At 36.3% G+C, this 25,860-nt stretch overlaps 1 protein-coding gene and 1 non-coding gene across 3 annotated transcripts in view; one reads left to right on the top strand and one right to left on the bottom strand.

The window, feature by feature from the left end:
- The window catches only part of BRWD3 (bromodomain and WD repeat domain containing 3), a 121,434-nt gene extending 96,275 nt beyond the window's left edge, over nt 1-25,159 (bottom strand). For both annotated transcript variants that reach the window (XM_060002334.1, XM_060002335.1), the window contains exons 1-6: nt 24,955-25,159; nt 24,769-24,827; nt 24,537-24,566; nt 24,076-24,135; nt 12,344-12,494; nt 10,891-10,989 (exon numbers count right to left, since the gene is read on the bottom strand). In XM_060002334.1, the coding sequence (XP_059858317.1) occupies nt 10,891-10,989; nt 12,344-12,494; nt 24,076-24,135; nt 24,537-24,566; nt 24,769-24,827; nt 24,955-24,985 (430 nt within the window). In that variant the 5' untranslated portion in view covers nt 24,986-25,159. The remainder of the gene's footprint in view (nt 1-10,890; nt 10,990-12,343; nt 12,495-24,075; nt 24,136-24,536; nt 24,567-24,768; nt 24,828-24,954) is intronic.
- Nucleotides 1,350-1,456, top strand: LOC132419112 (U6 spliceosomal RNA). Its single transcript, XR_009518121.1, has one exon. It is a non-coding gene; the product is annotated as a U6 spliceosomal RNA (small nuclear RNA).
- Nucleotides 25,160-25,860: the final 701 nt, after the last annotated feature.

Raw genomic sequence — 25,860 nt, 5'->3', positions numbered from 1 at the left:
GTGGAGAAAAATCTGTTTGTTTTAAAATTATTGTACACTGGCATGGAATTTTGAACTGGTGTTAGAAAATGTTTGTAGACCAAAACAAAAGATTTTCAATTCAACAGACTAAGAATATCCAGAAAAGCCCTTAAAGACAATAACAAATTGTTGTAGCTTGACCATGTGTTTTTAAAAGATTTATAAGAACACATGTTGAAAGAATCAAAACCTATCTGGGACTGAAAGAGTAAATGTCAGTTAGGACTGAAAAAGAAAAAAGCAGCCCTGCAATTAATCAGGCTGGGAGGACAGACACAGATAAAGCCAGCTGAAAAGTTAACAGGAAACACTGTTTTTCCCAAGGTCATGCAGCAATTGTAAAATATCATAGCGACCCCTTCTTTGGGTGATTACAGCTTTCTTACCAATGATGCCCCCATCCTCACTTTGGTATTTTCATTTATTACTGGAGCGAGATACCCAAGTCCTAAACCGCCCAGCTTCATGACCACACCCAACCCGTAGTTAATACCCACTTCTCTCAATTTACCTCAGAATCAGCCACCAATCCAGAACTAATCCTGGCTTCCTTCAGACACTCCTCAAAATTCTTCAGTGGTAAGCCAAAATTTACTAAAGACACTTCCCTCCTCCCTCTTGCCCAGAGGCCTTCCACGGTGCCTCAGCAGTACACTCCCTCACTAAGAGTAAATAAATTTGATTTTTTCAAACTACAGGCTTGTTCCTGGTGGTCTTTGTTTGATGAGACAAGGTAAGTTATTTTGAATTACCCTACACATTCAGCAGTTTAGTACTGATAAAAGCCCTCCTCGCTACAAAACAAACAAAAACAAAAACAAAACACACTTGAACTGGACTTCCCTGGTGGTGCAGTGGTTAAGAGTCAGCCTGCCAATGCAGGGGACACGGGTTTGAGCCCTGGTCCAGGAAAATCCCACATGCTCTGGAGCAACTAAGCCCGTGAACCACAACTACTGAAGCCCACGCGCCTAGACCCCGTGCTCCACTACAAGAGAAGCCACTGAAATGAGAAGCCCGTGTACCGCAACAAAGAGTAGCCCCTGCTTTGCCACAACTAGAGAAAGCCCGTGCTCGGCAATGAACAGCCAACACAGCCAAAAATAAATAAATAAATAAATTAATTAAAAACACTTGAACCTAAACCAGAAAATCACTAACCACAAGAAAATTTCACTGCCGATAAGGATGAATAACTCACTGAATTCTACGGCTTATATCACAGGAAATATCTGATCAATGATGCTAAGAGATAATGACATCTACCATATCTTTGCCTGCCAAAGCCAGGAAACTACCATATCTGCTGGGAAAAAGAGTATATCATCGTGCTTGCTTCAGCAGCACATATACTAAAATTGGAAGGATACAGAGAAGATTAGCATGGCCCCTGCACAAGGATGACACACAAATTCGTGAAGCGTTCCATATTTAAAAAAAAAAAGAGTATATCATCAACTTGGCATCAAGTTCCAGATAAAAACCAGATGTGTGCAAATGGGTGATATTACTAGATTTTTAACACAAATGAGTCACATAACTCTTGAGCAATTTTATCTGTCACCTACAATCTAATAACATGCTATACAAAGTGTTCATGAAATCCTTGTGTAATTTGCTAATTTTTAAACTTTAATACAGATTATATAAAAAGTAGAATATTTCCAATTCTTCTGCAACTGGCATTGAAAGATAAACTGAATTAATTGTTTAAAAAATAGGTCAAGCTAACTTCCATAGAAGCCATAAACAACCCAGAGAGTTTAAAGGTGCCTCTTTACCAGTAATGCTTTGGAAATAGCAGGTCTAGCTATTTTAAAGAATAATCTCAACCCCTTTGCTAGGCCAGCCCTATGAGAGGAATGAAGGACAAAGGACATTATTACCAAAAGCATGTTCTAATATGATGCCTATAGCATCAAGAAATGTTTTAAAATCCACTAAAACAACTTCATAACAATAAAGCAAAGTTGTGACCTTCTAAGAAATAGTAGTTATATACCTACCTCAAAGACAAACCTTAAGAATGTGGGGGTAGGGTAGAGGATGAAGGAGGGAGAGGGGTGCTTTCAGCAAAAGCTTAAGACAATCAAAACAGTACCAGGCTCAACCGATAATTGCTAACCAAATAAAAGACTTAAGGCTTTATACACACAAGGCAGAAAGGATTATTGTTCACAGATCAGACTTCTTACACCACACCCATCACTATCAACATCATCTTCAAAAACAGTTTTTCAGGAAACAAGCTGTATTTAAAGAGGGCTAAAATATTCTTGGATTAGTCTTTTCTCTTTTACAAAAAAGTCAATTGATTAACATTTGTAGTTTTAGTTTTTAATTTTTATTAAAAAATAAAATAATAGCATATATACGACCTTATGATTGGTTAAAATGCAGTTGAACATATCAATCAACTCCTATAGGTAGAGAGGACAATAACAGACCAAGAAAATACTCTGCCAAGAATATTGGAAATTGACTCATGAAATTCAGTGTTAATTCCAGATTTAAAATGACTAGTGTTTTCTGTGTGAAACTTGGTTTGGGATTTCCCAAAATAGCTCTAACAACAAATTAATATAAAGTCTTAAAAGAAGCCAGAAAAAAGGGCAAAAATGAATTTTAATAAAACCTGAAAACTGTAGTAGAAGCACAACAGAATTATTTCTTTCATGGATTTGATGCTACTATGAATCAAATTATATCTCTGAAACCTTAACCACACAGAGTAACAGCTTCACAGTCTTTAAGGCTGATGCCATTCCCACCCCTTAACACCCATCCACAGTACAATTTAAGTAAACCTAGTAAGTCCTACAGGCTATTGGTATTCATGGTCATTGAATGTCTTATTGCTAGGATAATATCATATAAGATATGGCAAAGAAACAGTATTTCTAATTCCATTCAGGCTTTCTGCAAAGTTCACTTAATATAATTTGGGAATAAATATCCTAAATCTTTATTTTACTATCTTCTTCTAAACCATTTAATTTGATTTGGTTATCATACACAGACATTTTAATTTTAGACTGCCTTTTCCTCCAAATAAACAAATCTAAACTGTTTTACAGCTTCCCTTTGTGAACTATAAAGTTCTATTTCTATAAGGTACTGGGTAAAATGTATAGAACAAATACTAAAAGATCCTTTTAGAATACTCTGGTGTATGTTGAAAGAAAAAGCTAAAGAAATGACAAAGAATAATGAGGAAAGGAAAAAAGTGTTCTTAATAGGATTAAACAGAAATTATTTTTTCATTATATTTTACATGATCATACTAAGACACAACAAAATCTACTTTCTTTCAAATAAAGGAATTAAAATTATTATCCTAATATTAATATAATATTGATTCCAGAAATGGATACAAGGGGCTAAAAACTCATATAAGCTATATAAAACCATAAAAATGCCTTTAAAAGGGATGCTTCCGTTTCCATGTGGCAGCAATCATAGCACTTCCATTCATTTAATATTTAGTGAGCACTCACAATGTAGCACTTACAAAAGACTCTGAGTTTATATTCCAGTTCTAATTACTTGCAGGTGTGACAAGAATCCCTTGCTCCTCTCCAGATACAAGAAAGTAATAACTTTAGAAGCAACTTGCTTCATGCATAATTATCAAGTACAAAAAGGAGGAAGGTGAAGTGGAGGGAAGCAGGCAACAAAAAGCAAGGCTTGGCCAAAGTGTGATGCACGGGCAAGAGACGAGAACTACATAAAATCAGAGGGAGAATGACAAATATTCCTGGCAGAAACCCAGCCAACCTCAACCAAATAAAGTTTACCTTAGAGTACTTTCTTTCAATTTACATTTACATATTAACAAGAGGTAGATTTCCCACCTCCAAGTGAATTCTGGCTTTAAATTGACATATAACCATACAATGGCCAATAAGTCAAGAGCCAATCAATGTTAAATGGAAGCTTATGGCAACAGATAAATATGAATTTGGCTACAGAGTTAATACAAGCCTCCTGAGTTGTATAAGTTGTAAATTACAGGCCTACTACATAAATTACAGGACATTGCTATATGTCAATTGTACTAAAGATAAAAGAGGTAAAAAAAGGTTTAGAGTCTTACAGCATCATGCCCTTGACTCAGTTTAGAAATACAAGCATGTACATTTGTTCCTTGGGTATAATGTTAAGTCTCAAACTAAAATGAACAAGGCATCTTGCTGCCATTTCTATGGATAATTTTATGAAAATTGTTTAGAATGTGATAATTAGGACAATTTCTGAAACTCTTACCATGATGGGTAATAACTATAATACTAGTTCTTCCAAATATTCATTTCAAACAGACATGAAACAGATTTTCAAAATTATTTCTGTACTGACAAACTCTCAAAGCAGAGCTGTACTTGTATGAAATTATATTTTCAAGTTTTAATATGACCACTACAAAGTTTCCAAAACAACTACTAATTTTTAAAGGGATGAAGAAATAACAATACATAGTGATTATAGTGCAAGATCTCAAACAATACTACAAATATTAATTACATTTGCCCCAGGATTTCTTTCAGTGGCATTAGGTATTAATACTGTTTTGAAAGAAAAAGACTCACAGGCATAGAAAACTTATGGTTACCAAAGGGAATGGTGGTGGGGGAGGGAAGAAAAATCAGGAGTTTGGGATTAACACATACACACTACTATTTATAAAACAGAAAAACAACAAAGACCTACTGTATAGCACAGGGAACTATATTCAGTATCTTGTAATAAACTATAATGGAAAAGAATCTGAAAAAGAATTGATAGATATACATATATGTTACTGAATCACTGTGCTGTACACCTGAAACTAACACAACATTGAAAATTAACTATACTTCAATTTTAAAAAGTTAAAAAAAGAATAAGACAAGGACTTAATATGAAAAGTACTGTTTTGAATTTAGTTCAATTTTTTTCCTCTGATTTAATTTGACACAATGCAAAACCAACTTGATTAGTCAAGCATACAGCTAATGAGGTGGCATGACTGGAGCTTAGACCTGTAATAATGTAAATATAGGCATTGTTGGTCTTGCCCTATAGGAATTTGGAAATTCATTCCTGGTAAATTTATTTATTTATTTTTCCTGGTAAATTTAAGTACACATATATTTAAAGTATTACAGCTGTTAATCTGGAGAATGTAATCTGGGAATTAACTCCCAAGTTCCATTCCCATGCTCCCTCTCCTCCACTTCATTAAATTACTAAATAACATTGCTGATTAACTGCACAAAAGATGGGAACATTTGAATAAATAATCCAATATAGTAGAGAGTACAGAAGGTCAGAATTTTATTGGTTTTGGCCAAAGACAATTGTAAAACTTTAATTGGAAAGAAGTGGCACAATATGATCTTTAAAGTGAGTTACTAAAATCATAATAGGAAATGCTAAAGGCAGTTTCTAAGTACAAAAATTGGAAATATTCCAGGTTAAGTATATAAAGTGAATCATTAGGCAATACATTATTACCAAATTATGCACCTATCCAGAGGGCTGCTTACGGATTCCCACACTGGTCTAGATCTGCACTGTCCATTGGCTATATGCGGTTACTGAATGTCAAATTACTTAAAGTTCCATAAAATTAAAAACTTAGACCTCAGATACAATAGCCACATGTGACTAGTGGCTACTGTTTTGGGTATCACAGGATAGAACATTTCCATTATCACTGAAAGTTCTATTGGGTAGCACTATACTATATAAAATACCAGTTAAAGTGAGTGCCAAGAAATAACTGGTACAATTCCAACTACACTGAATAAAATTTTAAACGTGGGACATATCTCTTTACGATAAAAATTCTACAGAAAGTAGGAATAGGGACTTCCCTGGTGGTCCAGTGGTTAAGAATCCACCTTCCAATGCAGGGGATGCAGGTTCGATCCCTGGTCGGGGAACTAAGATCCCACATGCTGCAGGGCAACTAAGCCCATGTGCCGCAACTACTGAGCCCACGCACCACAATTACAGAGCCCACATGCTTTGGAGCCCGTGCGCCCACGCACCACAACTAGAGAGAGCCCATGCAATGCAATGAAAGATCCCGTGTGCCACAAATAAGACCCGACGCAACCAAAAATAAAATAAGTTTTTTTTAAAAAAAGGAAGTAGAAATAGAAGGGAACATCCTCAACCTGATAAAGAGCATCTACAATCATACTTAATGGTGAAAGATTGCCTGCTTTCCCTCTAAGATCAGGAATAAGGCAAGAACATCCAGTCTTACCACTTCAATTCACCATTGTACTTGAGGTACAAGCAGTTCAAGGCAAAAAAAAAAAAAAAGCACTATAAGGCATAAAAGATTACAAAGGATAAAGTGAACCTGTCTTTATTTGTGGACAACATGATCATCCATGTAGAGAATCCCAAAGAATCTCAAAAAAGAAAAAAAGGCTATTAGATCTAGTTAGTGCATTTTGGATTAGCAATATACAAAAAAAAAACAACAACTGTGTTTACTAACAACAACTGGAAACTGAAATTTTAAAATATACAATTTAAAATAGCATCAGAAACCCTTAGGGAAATATCTCACAAAACATTGCTGTGAGAAATGTAAAAAGACCTAAATAAATGGAGAATTATACTATGTTCCTGGAATGAAAGGCTCAATGTTAAGATATTAATTTTCCCCAAATTGATCTACAGATTCAATGTAATCCCAAACAAAATCTCAGTTGCTTCTTTTTATAGAAATTGAGACACTAATTCTAAAATTATACATTGCTAGTAGGAATACAAAATGGGATAGCTACTTTTGATATAATTTGATAGTGTCTTAAAGTTAAACCTGCACTTACCATATGATCCAACAATCCACTACCTAGCTATTTACCCAGAGAAAGGAAAACAGATGTTCATGCAACAACCTGTACAAGAATATTTATAGGCCTTTATTTATAATAGCCAAACTCTGAAACAACCCAAATGTCCATCAATAGATGAATGAACATACAGAATCCAGTGTACCTATACAACAGAATACAACTTGGTGAAATGATATGCATGAATCAAAAAAGAATTAGGTCTAAGTGAAATCAAACAGACACAAAAGGCTACATACTATATAATTTCATTTAGATGACATTCTAAATAAGGCAAAAGTACAGTGATAGATTAGTGGTTTCCAGGGATTGAGGAATAGGGCATTGACTGCAATGAGGCATGAAAGAAATTTAAGGGGTGATAAAAATGTTCCATATTTTATTGTGTTGGTGGTGGTTATACAAATGTATTCATTTGTCAAAACTCATTGAACTGCACACTTAAAAAGGCAGAACTTGGGAATTTCCTGGCGGTCCAGTGGTTACGACTCAGGGCTTTCACTGCCAGGACAGGTTCGATCCCTGTTGGGGGAACTAAGATCCCACAAGTCATGCGGCGTGGCCAAAAGAAATGGGGGGAGAACCTTTTTATGTAAATCATACATACACCATAATATATGACTTAAAAAATAAAAAATGATGTGGCTAATCCTTTATCTTTTGAGTTCTAAGTGTAGATCTGTTACAAAAAGAAGTATTGGTAACATCTGACCATGAAATGTTTTTTTTTTCCTTTGGCCGCCCCACACAGCTTGTGGGATTTTAGTTCCCCAACCAGGGACTGAACCTGGGCTCTCAGCAGTGAGAATGTGGACTCCTAACCACTGGACCGCCAGGGAATTCCCCATTAAATGGTTTAGAAATAGACTGGAAGGCAAGCAGTGTAACGTATGCCAGTCACATACTTCTCTGGGCTTTGGATTTTTCTGCTCTAAACGGGGGTTTGCAACCCAGTTTCCTAAATCTGCTCCCAGGAAACTTTCAGAATGTTACAGGTGTTCTGGGAAAAGGATTTCCACTGCCAAATTACTTAGATAATGCTCCCCTTAAGATGATTCACAATGCATTTCAGCATATGAAAGGATCTGAGCAGTCCTACGTGCATTCATTTCTTTCTGTATTTTTTTAAACTCAGTGTTTCCCACATTTAATTGACCAAGGAACCCTTTTATCAAGAAATAGTTTTGCTAAAAGTTCTTTCTAGTGCTAAGATTCTGTGATAAAACCTTCAAGACTTACCTTCATGATTAAGTTTTATTTATACAGGGAAACTATAAAACTGATTTTAAAGTAGCTATGGAAAGCTGTACCCCACAAGGAGAAAACTGCCTCAAATAACAAATTTTAAAAGATTTTCTACTTATCTTGTTTACTTTCGTAGTCAACTCCTCTGAGTTTTTATCAGGTTCTGAATTTTAAATATGTTGAACTTAAGTATCTTGACTAGTATATACTACATGAAAATACATCATGATTCAGTTATCTCTATTTCAATAGCTCATCCCCAAATAACATGGCAGATTTAAGAATGTGAAAGCATCAGTGACAGGGACACTAAAATTCCTAAGCAATTACCATTATGAATAACAAAATGATTGTCAGAATGTAAAGCATTTACTGTACAAAACCAACAGAAGTTTGAATGTATATGCACAGTAGAAAGAATTTTTTAAAAGAGAAGGAAAGAGGGACTTCCCTGGTGGTCCAGTGGTCAAGACTCCATGCTCCCAATGCAGGGGGCCTGGGTTCGATCCCTAGTCAGGGAACTAGATCCCACATGCCACAACTAAAGATCCCACAAGCGGCAATGAAGATCTCATGTGCCACAACTAAGACCGGGTGCAGCCAAATAAATAAATATTTTTAAAAAAGAGAAAGAGGGCTTCCCTGGTGGCGCAGTGATAGAGAGTCCGCCTGCCGATGCAGGGGACATGGGTTCGTGCCCCGGTCCGGGAAGATCCCACATGCCACAGAGCAGCTAGGCCTGTTAGCCATGGCTGCTGAGCCTGCATGTCCGGAGCCTATGCTCCACAACGGGAGAGGCCACAACAGTGAGAGGCCTGCGTACCGCAAAAAAGAAAAAAAGAAAGAAAGAAAAAAAGAGAAAGAGAAGGAAAGAAAGAATAAAGAAATATTGAAAACCTAATACTCTACAGGTTGCTCTTCAGTGCTTCACATGTGACCACTGAAGGAAGTATAAAGCATATAAACAATGTTGATAGTACGACTAAGACTATTATACCTTTTGAACATAAATAAATGCATGAAAAATAAAAGCTATCTCAATTCAATTCAATAAATTAATTATGAATAAAGCTTAAGGGAAAAGTGAACACCAGAAAATTCTGGATGATAAACAAACTGCCCCTGAAAATGAAAAAAAAATAAAAAAGTTAAAAACACCATGTCCAACTAGACCCAACCCAGTAGTCTACTTTTTCCAGTAATATCCAGGCTATGGAAGAGTAGTGTTAGCAATATATATCAAAGAATCCAATTTATCTTAATAACACTTATGAATCTTTACCAATGACTTCATCTAAATATTTTTAAAAATTATTTCTAGTCTAAATTTATTTAACCTCTTTGGGTAAATAAGTTCTATAAGCTAATTACATAAAATAGTATTCCTTAAAAAAAGTAATCTTATTTTTCAATTTGAATTTAAGGCATATTCTCTAGGCACTAGGCACTATATAAAATAATGTAATTTTTCAGAAGAGTGAGAAAATAGGAAAAGAGTGGCAGTTACTCATCTTGTTGCTTGGTTCTGTACATTCTTTGCAAGAATTAACTTTAGTATAAATGGATTTGTTAGCTAGATCTCCTCAGGAACCACTACTATTATTTCTTCATAATGGTCTGGCCAGAGATGACCCAGGAATAATATGAATGGGACATGTGAATTTCAGTAAACTACAAGTGGGAAGGGTGATTTTTTCCTTTTAATAAAGACATAAAATTTATTACATCATTATAAGTTTGGCAAGCAGCTATAAGCAGAATGTACTTTTGCTTCCTTCTGAAATCTATCTTTACATAGTTCCTGTAAAATCTTTGAGCTCAGCACAGAAATATGTAAATAGACATCCATATGGTAAAAAACACCTGAAATATATAAAAAAGGAAATGCTCCTGCTAAGAGGAAAGAAAGAAAGAAAGAAAGAAAGAAAGAAAGAAAGAAAGAAAGAAAGAAAGAAAGAAAGAAAGAAAGAAAGAAAGAAAGAAAGAAAGGAAGGAAGGAAGGAAGGAAGGAAGGAAGGAAGGAGAAAGAGAGGGAGAAAGGGAGAAAGAAAGAAAGAGAGAGAAAGAGAGAAGGAGAGAAAGAGAGAGAGAAGGAGAGAAGGAGAGAAAGGAAGAAAGGAATAAAGAAAGGAAGGAAGGAAGAAAGAGAGAAAAATAGAAAGAAAGAAAGGAAGGAAGGAAGGAAAAAAAAGAAAGGGAGGCAAGACAGGAGAGGAGAAGAGTGGAGGAGAGGGAGGGGAAGGGGAAGGGAGAGGAGGAGGAGGGGAGGAGGAAGGGAGGGGGAAGGGGAGGAGGGGAAGGGGAGGAGGAGAGGCCAGGGGAAGAGAAAGAAAGAAAATGAATTTTAAAAAAAGGTTACCTTTTACAAAACCATGATTATATTTGCTTTACATAAAAATGCTTTAGGGCTTCCCTGGTGGCACAGTGGTTGAGAGTCCGCCTGCCGATGCAGGGGACACGGGTTCGTGCCCCAGTCCGGGAAGATCCCACATGCCGTGGAGCTGCTGGGCCCATGAGCCATGGCCGCTGAGCCTGTGCGTCCGGAGCACAGGCTCTGCAACGGAAGAGGCCACAACAGTGAGAGGCCCCCGTACCGCAAAAAAAAAAAAAAAAAGCTTTAAAAAATCTGGACCAACCATGAAACTCTTCAAGAATGTAAGCAGTTTGTTTATACTTCAAATTTAATTCTGGTACGTATTTTTGGCTGTATAATGAGTTCAGGAAGGAACAAATTAAGAATATGTTTATAACTCACATGGACATTACTCACCCACATTTGGAGGTTTCACATAATTTACAGGTAGTTCTGGAGGTCTGCCTCTATGTAGAGCTGCAAAAGCAGAGCCATTCCATAGCGTACTCTTACAGTCTATACAGAAAGATTCAAAAGTTAGTCAAGGCATAGAACAGTTTTTTTTTAACTGTACCCTAGAGGCAAATATCTGTTTTCAATTTTATTTATTGAAATACATTTTTAACTATTAAAACCACAATAAGAAATAACATGCATATGTTTAAAAGTGTTATAATCTATATTATGATAGGTGAACACCAATGCCTTAATATTATCATCAGGATATTTTATTTCCATGCTGATATAGAACCAAAGCTTTTATTATACATATATTTGAATCTTATGTAAATATGTCATGGATTAATAAGGTTTTAAGTTTACATTGGTCCCCTTCTTGATCTTTAGGCTTATACACATCTGCTCATATAAAACTGTATAAGCAAGGAAATGAATACAGCACAAGTATGCCAGGTAAAATTCAGAAACATTTATACTTCGTGTATGCTAATGTTATGGAGCGCCTGCCAGCTGTGCCATAACAGGTAACACTGCATATCAGATGATAATTGAGTAAAAATAGTTGTTTTTTATCTTTAATGTTTATGTCAAAAAATTCAAGCAAATACAAAATATTCCTAATAATTCAACTTTGAAACAAAAATATTCTACTACTCTCTTGAAAGGTTTCAAATTAACTGAATTAAAGAATTTCCTTAAATTAAGATATTTAAAAACTGACATCATTTATGTAACTATTTATATTTGTAAATTAGGATTTTTAAAACATTATGCTAAAAAAACAAAACATAGAAATAAATTGGTTGCTAGATCTGAAGTATTTAATTCACTAAGGCATCCTAAATGCCTAATTTCACATTTTTACATTCAGAAAATTCTATCTATATAATTTACATATGGGGGTTCCGTGTAAAACTTTGGGAGAAATCTGTAAAAGACTGAAAAATAGTGGAGTAGAGAAACTGTTACTGAACGCTGATGGATTGATTTTTTTTTAATATTTTTAATTATAAACATAGTTATATATCATAATTTTCATTTACCTGTTATGAAATACCCAATGTGATTAGGATGATATCAAGACTCAAAGATTAAGAACATCAAAATGTAATGAAAGAATATTTTATGTATTTATACTGTACTAATCAGAGCAGCAATCTTTTGAGATTTCTATTCCACAGGATTACAAAGAGATTTTATAGTCTTTACCTCTATAGTATTCACTGTTTTACAGAAAAGGGCTCCATTTAGGCCTCTAAAAATTTACTTGTACACTAGGAAAATAAAAACAAGATTGGCAAGATAAGAAAAACTAAAAGAAAATTAGTATTTAGAAAAGCATGGGAACATTTAATTAACATAAAAACACACTACTCTCGACTCCTTCCTCTAAAAACTGTAAAAATCTTACCTTTGGCATCCCGTAACAGAGACTGCCGACCAACACCTAGTAATGTCTGTACCCCAGGAACACTCTGAGGGATCTCCTTATCTAGTAAGGGACCAATCCGCTCACAAATTTTAAGGAGGTAGTCTGGAGGAATGTGTGCATTGGCTGCCACCTAAAAAGCATAAGTAAAATACAGGAAAACAAATTTGGTTTAAAAACATTAATCTAGTCCATTACCAAACTGTTCCATCATGGAAAAAAGTACAATTTTAAAACACACAAGGAAAATAACATTTTAAATATTTAATACTTCAACCAAATTTAAGAAACAGCTACAAAAATTAAGCATCATTTAAACAAGTGATAACACATAAATGACATGGCAGTTTAACTTACTTTTTCGTGCCTTGATTAAATCATTTGCTTAGCTGTTAATCTAATGCAATAAGCATTACAAAACAGCAAAAAGGATCATGCCTAAAAATCAAAGTACAAAGATGATGGGTAAACTCTACTAGTACTTGATCAGCAGTGATCAAGAATCAGAGAACCTAGATTCTATATAAATGATAAGAATGCAAACAAAAGGTAATACTTGCACCAAACTCTCACTTAAGTCCCTTTAGGATTAACAGGACACATTTGCTTAATTAAAGCAGAACTCTTTCTCCTAAAAAAGTTAATTGGTTTTCAAAAGAGTATCAAATTAATGATTATTTTAAATACCATGTTCTAAACAAGCTATGTACTCAAAATTCATTGCAACATTAACTCATTTTTTTCCTCCAAGTGCTTTATTTATTTATTTTAACATTAACTCATCTTTAAAACACAAGTAAATTTCTGAAGATGATTAACTAATGTAGATAGGAATGAGACAATAAAACAACAAAACTGGTTTTCATTTTTTATCTAAGCTAATGTTAAAGTTACTGATGTGTTTCATAAATACCTAATTATTAAAACAGTAAAGAGTAAACTAGAACATTAAAAATCCTTAGATAAAAAGAACATCTACATTCTCATCTTGACAAAAGGCCCTAAAATCTACTTACAGTTACAATGCCAATTTTTATAAGTGCTACAGAGATAAATATATATATATATATATACATATATATACCTACCATCACATAGGACGCATATCAATATATTACTTCCAAGTCAAAAACAATATAACTCAAAGGAATAATTTTGTAAATCATCCCTAATGATCACCAGAAGAGATTATGTGTGTTCTTGATAAATACTGGTTCACTGAATCAATGAATGAATAAAAACCAAAGTCTACCTATAAGTAATATCATATGAACTCACAGAGGAAAAATCTTTCTCCTATCAGGGTGCCTTTTTTGTTTTCTTAGGAAACACAGGTCAAAGAACTACAATCCAACATGTATTTAGGAATCTGGGAATAAATGATTCTATTGTGATTTTTTAAAATTATTTCCTGCCAATTATCTTTTGTAAGTCCCTGAAGAAACAAATTTTAATCTACCAAAATCACTGGGGCCTGGCAACTGTCATGATGGTCAGGAAGAATGGCAACTTATGGGACTTCCCTGGCACAGTGATTAAGACTCCATGCTTCCACTGCAGGGTGCACGGGTTCGACCTCTGGTCAGGGAACTAAGATAAAAAAAGAAGAAGAAGAATGGCAACTTAACCTGATTATTTGCATCTACAAGGTTTAGCTTCTGGATTGGGACAAAGGATCAAGCAAATTCTTTCAGTTATTTCACACATGTCTAGTTTTGTTTTCCAAGCAAGTAACTACATAGAACTAAAATATACAGGTAATATTAAAGTCAAAGTACGTGATGATTCGATCTAAAAACTTTTTTTTTGTTACTTAGAGACACTGATGTCCTAAAATCCTAGTTTGTAATTCATTCTCTCCACAATAGGGCATTCCTAAATAGGCCTACGTGCAAATATAGTTAGTACTCCTAAAAACATATATCTCAAAGAAAAAAGCCTTAACGTACTGCATATTAACATCTATAATATTTTATGCCTTTTTTCCCACAACACTGTCTTGTATAAACTGGGCTTCTGATATCAGTCATTACCTTTTCACCAAGTAAATGTTATAAGGCTTTACACACAATGGTAGTTGTTGTCTTTAGTGGCATTTTCTTTTTTATCAATTTTCTTTTCCTCATTTCATTACCATCTCAAGAGTTATTCACTTGTTACACAAATCTACCCACCAACTTGCAATATATATACAGTAACATATAATCCAGAAAACGGGAGTTCTCTGATATGAATTTTTAGTATTACCCTCTTAAAGAAACCTGTCAGAATTATACCTTAAACTGAAACCTTAGGCCTCCTGGCTACTTCATTTTATAAAAACAATGATGCTTCATTTTCAGCTAGTTATATAAATGTTTTATCTATTCCTCAGTAATCATTTAAAAACACAGAATCATTAATTAAGCAACTAAAACAAGGCTCATCTACTCTCACATTCTCCCCCTTGAAAATTTGTATTATAAACTATTAAAGTTTACAAGTTTGCTTTTCACCCTATGCAACAGAAAATTGCTCAATTTCTAGGCAGTCCCATTCAAAAATCCATTCCTCTAAAATCAATAAAAATTTGATTGTAAAACAGCACAAGAGAAACAGAGATTCTATCAACACAATGGCAATAACAATACTTTTGAGTTTGAACGTGCTCTTTTCCTTTAAACAATATTTACAGGCTTCCAGACTATATCAGCACAGTTCTTGCAATGATAGTTTCTTCTAAATCAAACTTCAGGACTTATAAGTGGTATTAAACATTTACTTCAATCCATTTGCTTTGCCTAAAGCTGGAATTCCTTTTTTTAAAATTTTTTTTAAAAATAGGTATTTATTTATTTATTTATTTGGCTGTGCCTGGTCTTAGTTGTGGCATGTGGGATCTTTAGTTGTGGCATTCGAACTCTTAGTTGGGGCATGTGGGATCTACTTCCCTGACTGGGGATCAAACCGGGCCCCTTGCATTGGGAGTGCAGAGTCTTAGCCACTGGACCACCAGGGAAGTCCCCAAAGCTGGAATTTCTTAAAGGTGATCTTTTTAGGCATAAGAACTCTTATCCACCCTCAGTAATTACATTTCTAAGTTTTAAAAAAATTCTGTATTAGAATTACATGTGAATATAATGTAATATATCATAAAATGTAATATTGAAGATATGTATTAAAATATTCTATGAAATTTGTGGCTTATTAAAAGCCACTCTTTTTGATTAAAACTCAAAATATTCTAATTGCAGTTATTTAGCCAAATTTCTTTCTGGAATATAATGGCCAAGAAGTAACACAACAAGCACTTTGAGATCTGAAGAAGAAAGGCACTCTCTAAAAACAAAGTTCAAGAGCATAATACAAACTTTTGTATTATTCTGTAAAATATCTCCAAGGAGTTAAATTATAGAACCTTTGAACTGGAAGGATCCTTATATACAATCAACTTAATTCCACATCTTACAGTAGGAAAAACAGATCCAGAGGAGTGAAGTTCAATGGTCACAATGAATGGACCAGAATCTGGGTCTCTGTGCCCACTGTTATTTCTATTACTGTCCCATTAAGGCAGCTGAAAAATCATGAAAGTAACACAAAGACTGGAAAAAATTAAAACTATAAATTTGATAAACTGAAAGAAATTAAATGAAGCCTAGATTATAAACCTTCTTGATAGGAACACTGGCTGACCTAAAGAGCAAATCTAACAACTGAAATCACCACACTTGAGAATCATTATGACAACTGAGAAGACCAGAAGGAATCCAGCTGGGCACTGAATAACATACAAAAGGTACCTAATCTCAGGGGGCCAGACCTGCACCAAGAGCTACATTTGAAATACTATTTTCAGATAGCCATGATAGCATTCTTACTTTGGCTTTTCGAAATAATAAGATCAGACAAGTAACTAAAAAACAAAGAAAATAGAATTGTGTGTTTTGTTTTATAACTAAAATCACTACACAGGTAAAATGAAGAATGAAACTGAGACCATATGCTGAAGAAGTAAAATGCAACATTTTCTCTGAGATTTGAAATGGGTTTTTTTGGGGGGGATAGAAAATGAACATCCATAAAGTTAGTCACATGACTTTTTGATATTTAGGGACAGGAAACAAAACAGATTTTGAAAAATACAGCAAGGCTTTAAATATATCAATATAAGTATAGTAGAGATAAGCACAGTACTTTGAAGTCTAAGAGCCTGGATTACTCAGGCTCTAAAATTTACTAGCTGTTACTCCTTCTGGCAGTATGATACTGTAGAAAAGACTTAGATTTGAATTTTTCCAGCATCCCCAGGATCCTACTTATATGACCTGCAAAGTTATTCAGTCTCTCTGAGCCTGAGCTTCCTCAACTGCAAAACAGGGAGTAATGATAACCACCTCATACTATTTGTAAAACAAAAACAAAATCATTCACTCATGCATTCATTCATTCAGACATTTGAAGTATAGGGATATAATGGAAAGATTAAACTGCTGCCCTAAAAAAATCCATAATCCCAGTGGGGGAAACAAACTAGTAGCTAGAAACAAATCAAATCTACAAGCGCCCAGAGGTTTAGTACAGAGAGCTAATGAAGCAAAGTACAGTACCTAATTTAGCCTGGGGGTAGGGGTTCTTGTCCAATTTCACACCTGAATTCTAAGTGAAAGTTAACAAGGCAGACAAAAGGAAGGGAAGGCATTCCAGGCAAAGAGAAAGGAACCCCCATCCAGTAAACACACTTTGCACAGTGACTAGTACATATATCTCCTCAATGTTTAAGATGCTCCTACACAACATTAAGTTAAAAAAAATAAAAATAAAAAACTCTATCCAGAGTATCTGATTTTGAAAGAAAAAAATGCCCATACTTGTACAAAAAAGATGAAAGAAAACATAAAAATCTAATAGTTTATTGTTCAGTAAAATATAAATGCCTGCAATAATCCAATATTATCTTTATAATTTAAAATTTGAGTTTTAATGTTTGCTGAATTTGAAGGAGGAGAAATGAAAAACTGGGAAGCAAAGGAAAGAAAACAGGCCTTTCCATTGTAGTAATACCACTGGTTAACAGGGTGGGCCACAAAGTGTTAAGACTTCCTATCATTTTCTTTTGAAAAAATTAATCATTGTTCATAGCATTTATTTTTATTTTTATTAGTTTTAAGACTTCCTCAGGAATGAGACAGGCAGAGCAATCCACCTAGGGCTCAAGTATTCTCTGGTTAATACTGCCTCAAGAAAGCACTAAAAGTACTATAACCCTGAGGTCAGATGATATCAAGACAAGAACAAGGGACCCACCCACAGTCTAGAAGTTTCTCAGTAGAGAAAGGCCCAATAAAAAGAACTCCATACTAGCTAGCAGATTAGTAAGCCTAAAAAATATATATCATGAAAACACTTCTAAGGGCTTCCCTGGTAGCACAGTGGTTGAGAATCTGCCTGCCAATGCAGGGGACACGGGTTCCAGACCTGGTCTGGGAAGATCCCACATGCCGCGGGGCAAGTAGGCCCGGGAGCCACAACTACTGAGCCTGCACGTCTGGAGCATGGGCTCCGCAACAAGAGAGGCCACGATAGTAAGAGACCCACGTACGGTGATGAAGAGTGGCCCCCGCTTGCCGCAACTATAGAAAGCCCTCGCACAGAAACAAAGACCCAACACAGCCAAAAAATTAATTAATTAATTAATTTTAAAAAGCTACAAACATCCATGACTTATAAAAAAAAAGAAAAAAAGAAAACACTTCTAAAAAAGTTAAGAAAATTGAACAAGTAATAACTAAGAACCAGCTAATTATAAAGCACCATGGTAGATACTAAAAGGCATAAGAAAACATCTTCAACAAGGTAATTTAAAATACAAGAAATAAATTGTCAATAATGTATAGAAAATAAGATTAGGATAAGAAGAGATCAGTCAGAAGGGTTGAGGATCCCTGCAACAAGACATGGGAAAAACATACCTCCCACTTCTTAAAAATGAGTTAATACTATACCAGTATCATATTGAATTACTTTTCTGTAATACATAAAAATGCAAATAACACTAAATATCTTTTCACCTAGTGATCATTCCTTGCTTAACACAGATGCACTTCAAAGACACTCATTTTGGGCTCAATTCTGACATTTTTTAAGTGCTTTTTTTTCTTTCTTTCTTTTTTTTTTTTTTTTTTGTGGTACGCGGGCCTCTCACTGTTGTGGCCTCTCCCGCTGCGGAGCACAGGCTCCAGACATGCAGGCTCAGCGGCCATGGCTCACGGGCCTAGCTGCTCCGCGGCATGTGGGATCTTCCTGGACCGGGGCACGAACCTGGATCCCCTGCATCGGCAGGCGGACTCTCAACCACTGTGCCACCAGGGAAGCCTTAAATGCTTTAATGGTACTATTTTATATGTCCCTTACCTTATAAAAAATATTAGGAAAATTGGGTGGTGATAATTAGCCAATTACCCAAGAAAACATAAATTCTGGGGTCATAGTTCTTCAGATTTTAATGCTAACCATTCAAACTCTCTGTCCTATATTTAAAATGTAGTAACCAACTCATTTGCACTCATTTGCATTCTTTCATATTTAACTCATTTGGTCCACACAACAACCTTGCAAAACAGGTAGGGGTTTTTATTTTATAAATGAGGAAACTGAATCTCTGAGAGGTTAAGTAACTTGCCCAGGGTAGTTCAACGAGTAATGACTATCTCCTGGACTAAATCTTATGGCCTTTTCTACTACCCACAAAATCCTATTTGAGAAATGTCAAACAAAGGCATCTCTAAAATATGACACAAACACTAAGTTGACTTTAAATTACTATTTTGCTCCCTATAAAAAAATTATTAATCAGTCAATAACCAACATCAGTAGAACTTCAACAGAAACACACAAACTAAGCTAATATTCAAATGTCATAAAGGTGCTTTCTGGACAAAATTTTATAAGAAACATTCACCCAATCCAAATTCTTACTCTTTAACAGCAGCTCTCTTCGTTTCCTTAATACCATCTTATTTGTACTGAGATACCAGTTTTCCTAGGACTGATGCTATATCTCCAAAAGGATTTTAATCATTGAAAGTATGTTTCTAGAGCCCAAGTGTGGAAAAAAAAAGCCAGTGATCAATCCAGATGAATAGGTAAAACAAACATGTTATAGAAAGCAAGAGCGTACATGTGGCTCAAGCCAATCAGTAGTGAGGAATACCAGTTTACAGACATTGACTGCTGCCTGCCATAATACCTATCAGTTAGCATTATATCCACACGGGAGTCAAGCAGCACATGCTTTTTGGTTTCCCATGATGCATTCCGTTCCTCCTAACTATGGCTGTGTGTCCACATAACAGTTAATAAATCACACATGCTTAAATTGCTTCCACACTTAGAGATGCAATACCATGCTACCAGCACTCAAAATCATTCTACAGTTCTAATAGACAATTTAAGCTATTACTAGTAACTAGAGAACAAGAGCTGGGTAAGGTAAGAAAAAAATGCAGGTATGTCTGGAATTCAAATACAGTGTTTTAAAGCAGTTGGTGAGGATCAAATGAGATAATGTGAAAACATTTTTAAACTCAAATATGTTAAATGCAGATGTAAATTCTTATAATGACATATATCACCATAGATGTACTATTTCTAAAGACAGCAGTGAACATACGATCTTGATAAAAGTTTTTTAAATAGCAGAAAACTACTTCAAGTCTTTTGAATATAAAATGAAGGTAATAAAATCTATGTCACTCCAAATGTAAGCACTAATTGGTACTTTCAATTCTACAGATGAAAAATGCTGAATAAATGTAAAAATATATACCACACCTAAAGATAATTATGTCTTTGGTTCAGTCTTATGATAGGAGTACCCATACAGTGATTCAAAAATCTTAAAGCATGCCTTTAAAAAATGTTTCCAACTCACCATTCCAATATATAAAATTTGTATATTTACAAAAACTGTTCATTTGTTTACACACACACACACACACACACACACACACACACACACACACACGCCCCTCACTGCTCTGTTTGTCATCCCCAATAAAGCTCCAAGGAGGAAGCAATAAAATAGTCAACAATTCAACAGGGTCACCACAAATGAAAGGACATCTGTATTTATTTATATTATCTACCTTAAGATGTAAGAAGCAAATCTAATTCTATTATGCTGTAAATAACAGTCAAGCAGAAATAAAGAAATATACTCAGATCAAACTTCAAAAACAATCACCCTGACTTCAATTCTCTCCCTGTATCATTACAAAATTCTGAAAATTAATTTAGAATTTTTTTGAATGTCATAATCAAAAACGTTACAGTTCAACATAAACTGACAAACATTTCATGTTCAGACTCATTTTTTAAAGGCATTTCAGATCTTGACATGTCAATACTTGACTGCAAGCAGCTTTAACAAAAAAGCACCTTCCCATGTGTTCCAAATTATAAGTAAAACACTAAATCAGATTTAAGAAAGAAAAAATAGGGATTCCTAGGCTATGCAATAGTAACAGTAGTAATGAAGTGTTGAAGAAATCTAACTTATTATCTTAATATTCTTCTGGATAAATCAAGTTAAGCAGTATAGACAATTCAAATGAAAATATACATATGGACAGAAAGGCAGGATTTTTGTTTCAAGTATGTAGTATACATGACTATGCAACTTCAATTCAGTATTTTGATATCCTTGTTTATAGTCCTTCACCTCTTCATTATGCATTTGTCTTCTTTCCTTTTTATATCCCAGTACATCTTCAGTTTGAAGTGCTGCTATAAAATTATACTAATTAATACTTTGCCCTAAATTTAAATCCAAAACATGTAGCTAAATCAAAGATCACACTGTATAAATCCATTGTTCTAACAGCACTTTAAAAAATACTACCCCGGGACTTCCCTGGTGGTCCAGTGGTTAGGACTCTGTGCTTCCACTGCAGGGGCACAGGTTCAATCCCTGGTGGGGAACTAAGACCCTGCATGTCCCTTGGTGTGGCCAACACAACAAAACAAAACAAAATGAACCTACATCTCTCCTACAATGAAGCCACTCAAAATCTCAAGCCAGATTTGAAATAATTTTTATCAACAGTACGACTGATGAATCTAGCAATCAAACACTGCACACTCAGTTCTCAGCCACTTCTTTTCCTTCTGTTCAATTCTCAGCCCTGCCTCATCTTCCCTTACAAAGAAATCTATAGGTAGAGAACAGACATATGACTAAAAATAAGACCATATTATCAAAATGTAATATCCCTACAAAAATTGGACCCTGGTGTGGAAAAATAAAAACCTATGTGTACAATACAAAAAGTAAATTAAAAACAAAAAAAGTAACACTAAACCATAGATAACAGTCAAACAATAGAAGAAATTCTGTGTATATAAAAATTAAAAATGTATAAGTAATTATAAAAACAATAAATTAAAAAGATAAAGGTGAAAATCAAGTATATGTAGGGATATACAAATGGATTAATGACAATTAAAAAATAATTTGTTAAAGTTTAAGCCTCACTAATAATGGAGAAAAGAACCAATTAAGTCAATTGAGGACTATTTTCACCTATTAAAACCACCAAAAGATTTTTAAATATTTTAAAAATTCATTCTAAGTATCTAGATGGTTACATTATAAATTAGGACAATCTTCTGGAGAGCAATTTTATAATATATAACAAAAGCTATAAAATGGATGAGTCCCTTGACCTGATAACTCCACTTCAGAAATATAGCCCAGAAAAACAACTGAAAAAGAAAAGAAAAGAAAAAAAAGGAAAAAAGCAGAAAGACTACTTAACTATGCAGATATTAGTGAAAAACTGGAAGTAACCCAAATGTTCAACTGGCAATTGAGTTCTAATCACAGCAACTTAAAAACAACCGAATCTTTCCTTGCCATTAAAATAACAATGACTACTCAAATATAGATAAGTATACGTAAAAGTGTTACATAAGAAAATATAAAGCATAAAGTGGACATTGATTACAATTACATGAAAATATGCCTTTACAATATAAGGAAAGGAAGTCTAGTAAACTGGACTTTGTTTTTTTTGTTTTTCTGTGTGTGTGTGTGTGTGTGTGTGTGTGTGGTTAGGAGACTATTTTTTATCATTTTGGTGCTCATTTACTTTTTGGAACTGTCAAGTTAATTTTTAAAAAGCTTTTTCCTTTTAAAAAATGTTACTTGCTTAAAATGGTCCACTTAGAAACAAATAAACAAAAATATTGTCAATACACCTCAGTATACAAAACCACATTAGTCATAAAGTATTAAAACATATTGGTAAGCACTGTTGTTTTTGCCCTTTTTTTGAAAGAACTTCAGTCCAACAAAAAGTCTGACTACAAATTAAATTGGTAATACATGCAGTTTTTCAAAAATATTTTTTATCCATCGGAGAATTTTTTACCATTAATATTACAGATGGTGGAGTTTATCCTTATCACAATTATTATATCATTTTCTGTGCTTTGCAAAACTAAAAAAAATTAGTCAGTAGATTTGGTGATAATTAGCATGGCCTCATTCTTGTAATTTAATACAAAGAAAATTATCAAATGAACACCAAAGTAATTTAAATATTGTCCTGTTGAAAGCAAATTTTAAATCATTCTATTTATATTTAGAGTCTACCATACCCCTCCAACTTTCTTTAACTTTGTCTAATTTTCCTCTGTTTGGATCTTACTGGAAGGAAAGATAGCTGAACTTAGATTTTAGTAACATCACCCCTTTCTCCTTTCATTTCCTTCCAATTGACTGTGCCAGTGGCTAACACAAGGGAACATCCTCCCAAAAATAAAAAGGATCACCTTTTTGTGTGTGTCAATGCCGAACAGAAGGTGCATTTACACTATGAATTATATTTGCTGAACAAACAACAGTGAATCGAATGCTTTTGGTCCTTTACTAAAGTATATTCTATTTTAAAATATGACCATTGTTGTTTCCTTGTAAATCCAAAATCGTGTTTCGTCAATTCTCAAAAAGCTCATAATCCACAGTTCTTATTTAGTGAAATTGTTAACTGCATAAATGCGATTTAATAATGATTTGATGAGCTATTTTCTACAATCTGAGATATACAACGATTATGCTTTTATTCCGTAGTCGATTATCTAACACCCGACAAATTTTGAAATTAGCTTGATGCTATTATTTTTAATTGTGTCGTTTTTCCCTAGTCCCTGGTCCGTCAACTCCCCTCCTGAACCCCCTCTGCCGTGCGGCCCGCCGCCCCCAGACCAAAAAAAAAAAAAAAAAACAGCCTGGCCTCAGTTCCCGTATTTCAAGCCAGGACCAACCAGAAAGCAGTTTTCTTCCACTAATCCGGAACTCCAGGCTGTTACCAACGCTGTCATTGGCCAGCGTCAGTCCTTGGTACGTGCCCCAAGATAACCCCCTGGTTTCTCTCCCTTTTACCCCTACAATGGGCCTTTCCCGATGTTTGTAACATATTCATAATCTACAGTACGGCATCTCTGATAACCAGTTCACATTCTTCAAAGTTTTCAGGTGGAAACAAACGAGGCCAAGGGGAGGGCAAGGTACCCTTTCTCCGACTCGCCGGGAGGGGGGAAGGGACAGTTCTTCGGCTCAGTGCTGAGCTCCAGAGCCGCGTAGGTTGAAGGGTCGGGGGCGGGTTGGGGGAACAAGGTGGGGAGGGAGTGGAGAAAGAGTTGGGTTAAGTTGAAATGAAAACTTTACTCACCAGATCCTCGAAGCTTCTTCGGTGCTCTCTCCCCTCCCAGTCTAAGCGGCGCGGAATAAGCTGGGGGCCGGCGAAAAGAAAGGGGGGAGGGGGCAACGATAAAGGCCAAGCCTCTGCTCCGCATCAACCCAACCCAGTTTGGGTCCGGGTCCTCGACCCTTTGGCGTCTTTATTGCTGTTGGCCTGATAGCTGTTGTCTCAGAGCTAGACGAGTGTGGGGGAAAGGAGGCCGAGGAGGAGGAAATCCTGAAAAAACACCTCCCACAGGCATAAAGAGGGGGCGAGTTAAGACCCCAGCGATATCCGCCCCTTTTGAGGGAAGAAGCCGGTTCACCACTGTGACAACAGCTATGAGTGCCCAGTTCCAAGCCTTCCTCCCGGTCCTAGCCCTCCGCCCCTTACTTGCCCTTCCTCCAGTCTCACCCCAACCGTCCCCACCTCTTCCCGAAGGGGCTGCGTACCTGATGCTCCTCGAGCTCCTGCACTAGCACCTGAGCAAAAGGGAAACACGGATATGAGGGCAGCTCGGGCCACCAACCCATTCCTCCCTCCCCAAACTGAACCCAGCCGCTGACGGCAGCGCTACTCAAGGCCGGCCTTTTCCTCACCCACAGCGGAACCGCACACCCAGCTGCCTCGGTTTCCCCACTGGGACCATTCCCCAAGACTCCCAGATCTCCTTCCCCTTCTCACCTGAGCGGATTTGTTGCAGGGTCCGGACTGCAAGAATCTAGCGATCAGGTAATACAGCTCTGAGGAAGAGGGGGGGAAAGAGGTTGAGAGGGAGGCAAAGAAGAAAAAACAGAAGCTTTTTCAAAAGAAACTGACAGCCGTCGCGCTAAGCTCCCATCCTCTTAGCCCCAGGACACAGCTACCCACCGGCTTCGATCTGGGTAGGTGCCGCCGCCATCCTTTTCCCGAGGGGGTTTGGGGGATTTGCTCCAGAGGGGCTGGCGGGGGCGGGTGGGGATGCTGCCTCTATTGTGGTGAAGCCCCCATGCCCAGGAGTCCCGCCGCTTCCGCCGCACTCCTCGTCCCAGTTTCGGTCTCTCTCGGATTCATCGCATCACGTTTCGACCCATAGATATTCTAGCCCAAGAGCTGAGGAGGCGGAGGAGGAAGGAGAGGGAGAGAGAGAAGAGGAGGGAGGAGCCGAAGTGGCGGAGGGGTGGGCGGGGGCAAAGGGGGTGGGGAGAGGGGAGGGTAAAAACTGTGAGAGGGACCTGCAGCGCTCGTTGTTCACCGCCAGAGGCACTAACGCATCCTCCAGTCCTCAGCTCTCCAATACAGCCGACAGTTACCTAGCTACCGCTCCCGGAAGGAAGGGGAGGTGCTAACTGATGGCAGACTCTCTGGCAGCTACCGTAGAACTCAGTGGTGACGTTCCCTTCAGCGAGTTCCAGAGTGGTTACCCTTCCTGTGAGGGCAGTCGGGCCCTTTCCTATCGAGGACCTTTCCCTCTGGCGTGGTCGTGAGGAACATGTGAGGAGCCGACTTGATTCAGCTGCTTTCTTCGATTCCCTCCCGGCACCGAGGAGGCTTTGATTTTTTTGTCTCTCTTCCACCGAAAGGAGGCTAGCCGCTAAAGGATCTCGTGACTGAGAAAGAAAAGGAGTCCCTACTTCGTTGTCACTTGTTTCTCTTTAAAATGATTTTTGTACCAGATGAAACTGCTGTTAACTTAGAAGTCCGGAGGGCAGGGCTCATATTGTTATAGAGAAAGAGCAGCTCTCTAAACGTCCCCTGATTCTGATAAATTTTCAGGAAGAATTTGCTGTCAGACAT

Source organism: Delphinus delphis, chromosome X (assembly GCF_949987515.2).
Source record: "Delphinus delphis chromosome X, mDelDel1.2, whole genome shotgun sequence".
NCBI lineage: Eukaryota > Metazoa > Chordata > Mammalia > Artiodactyla > Delphinidae > Delphinus > Delphinus delphis.
This window is presented reverse-complemented; position numbering and strand designations above follow the sequence as displayed.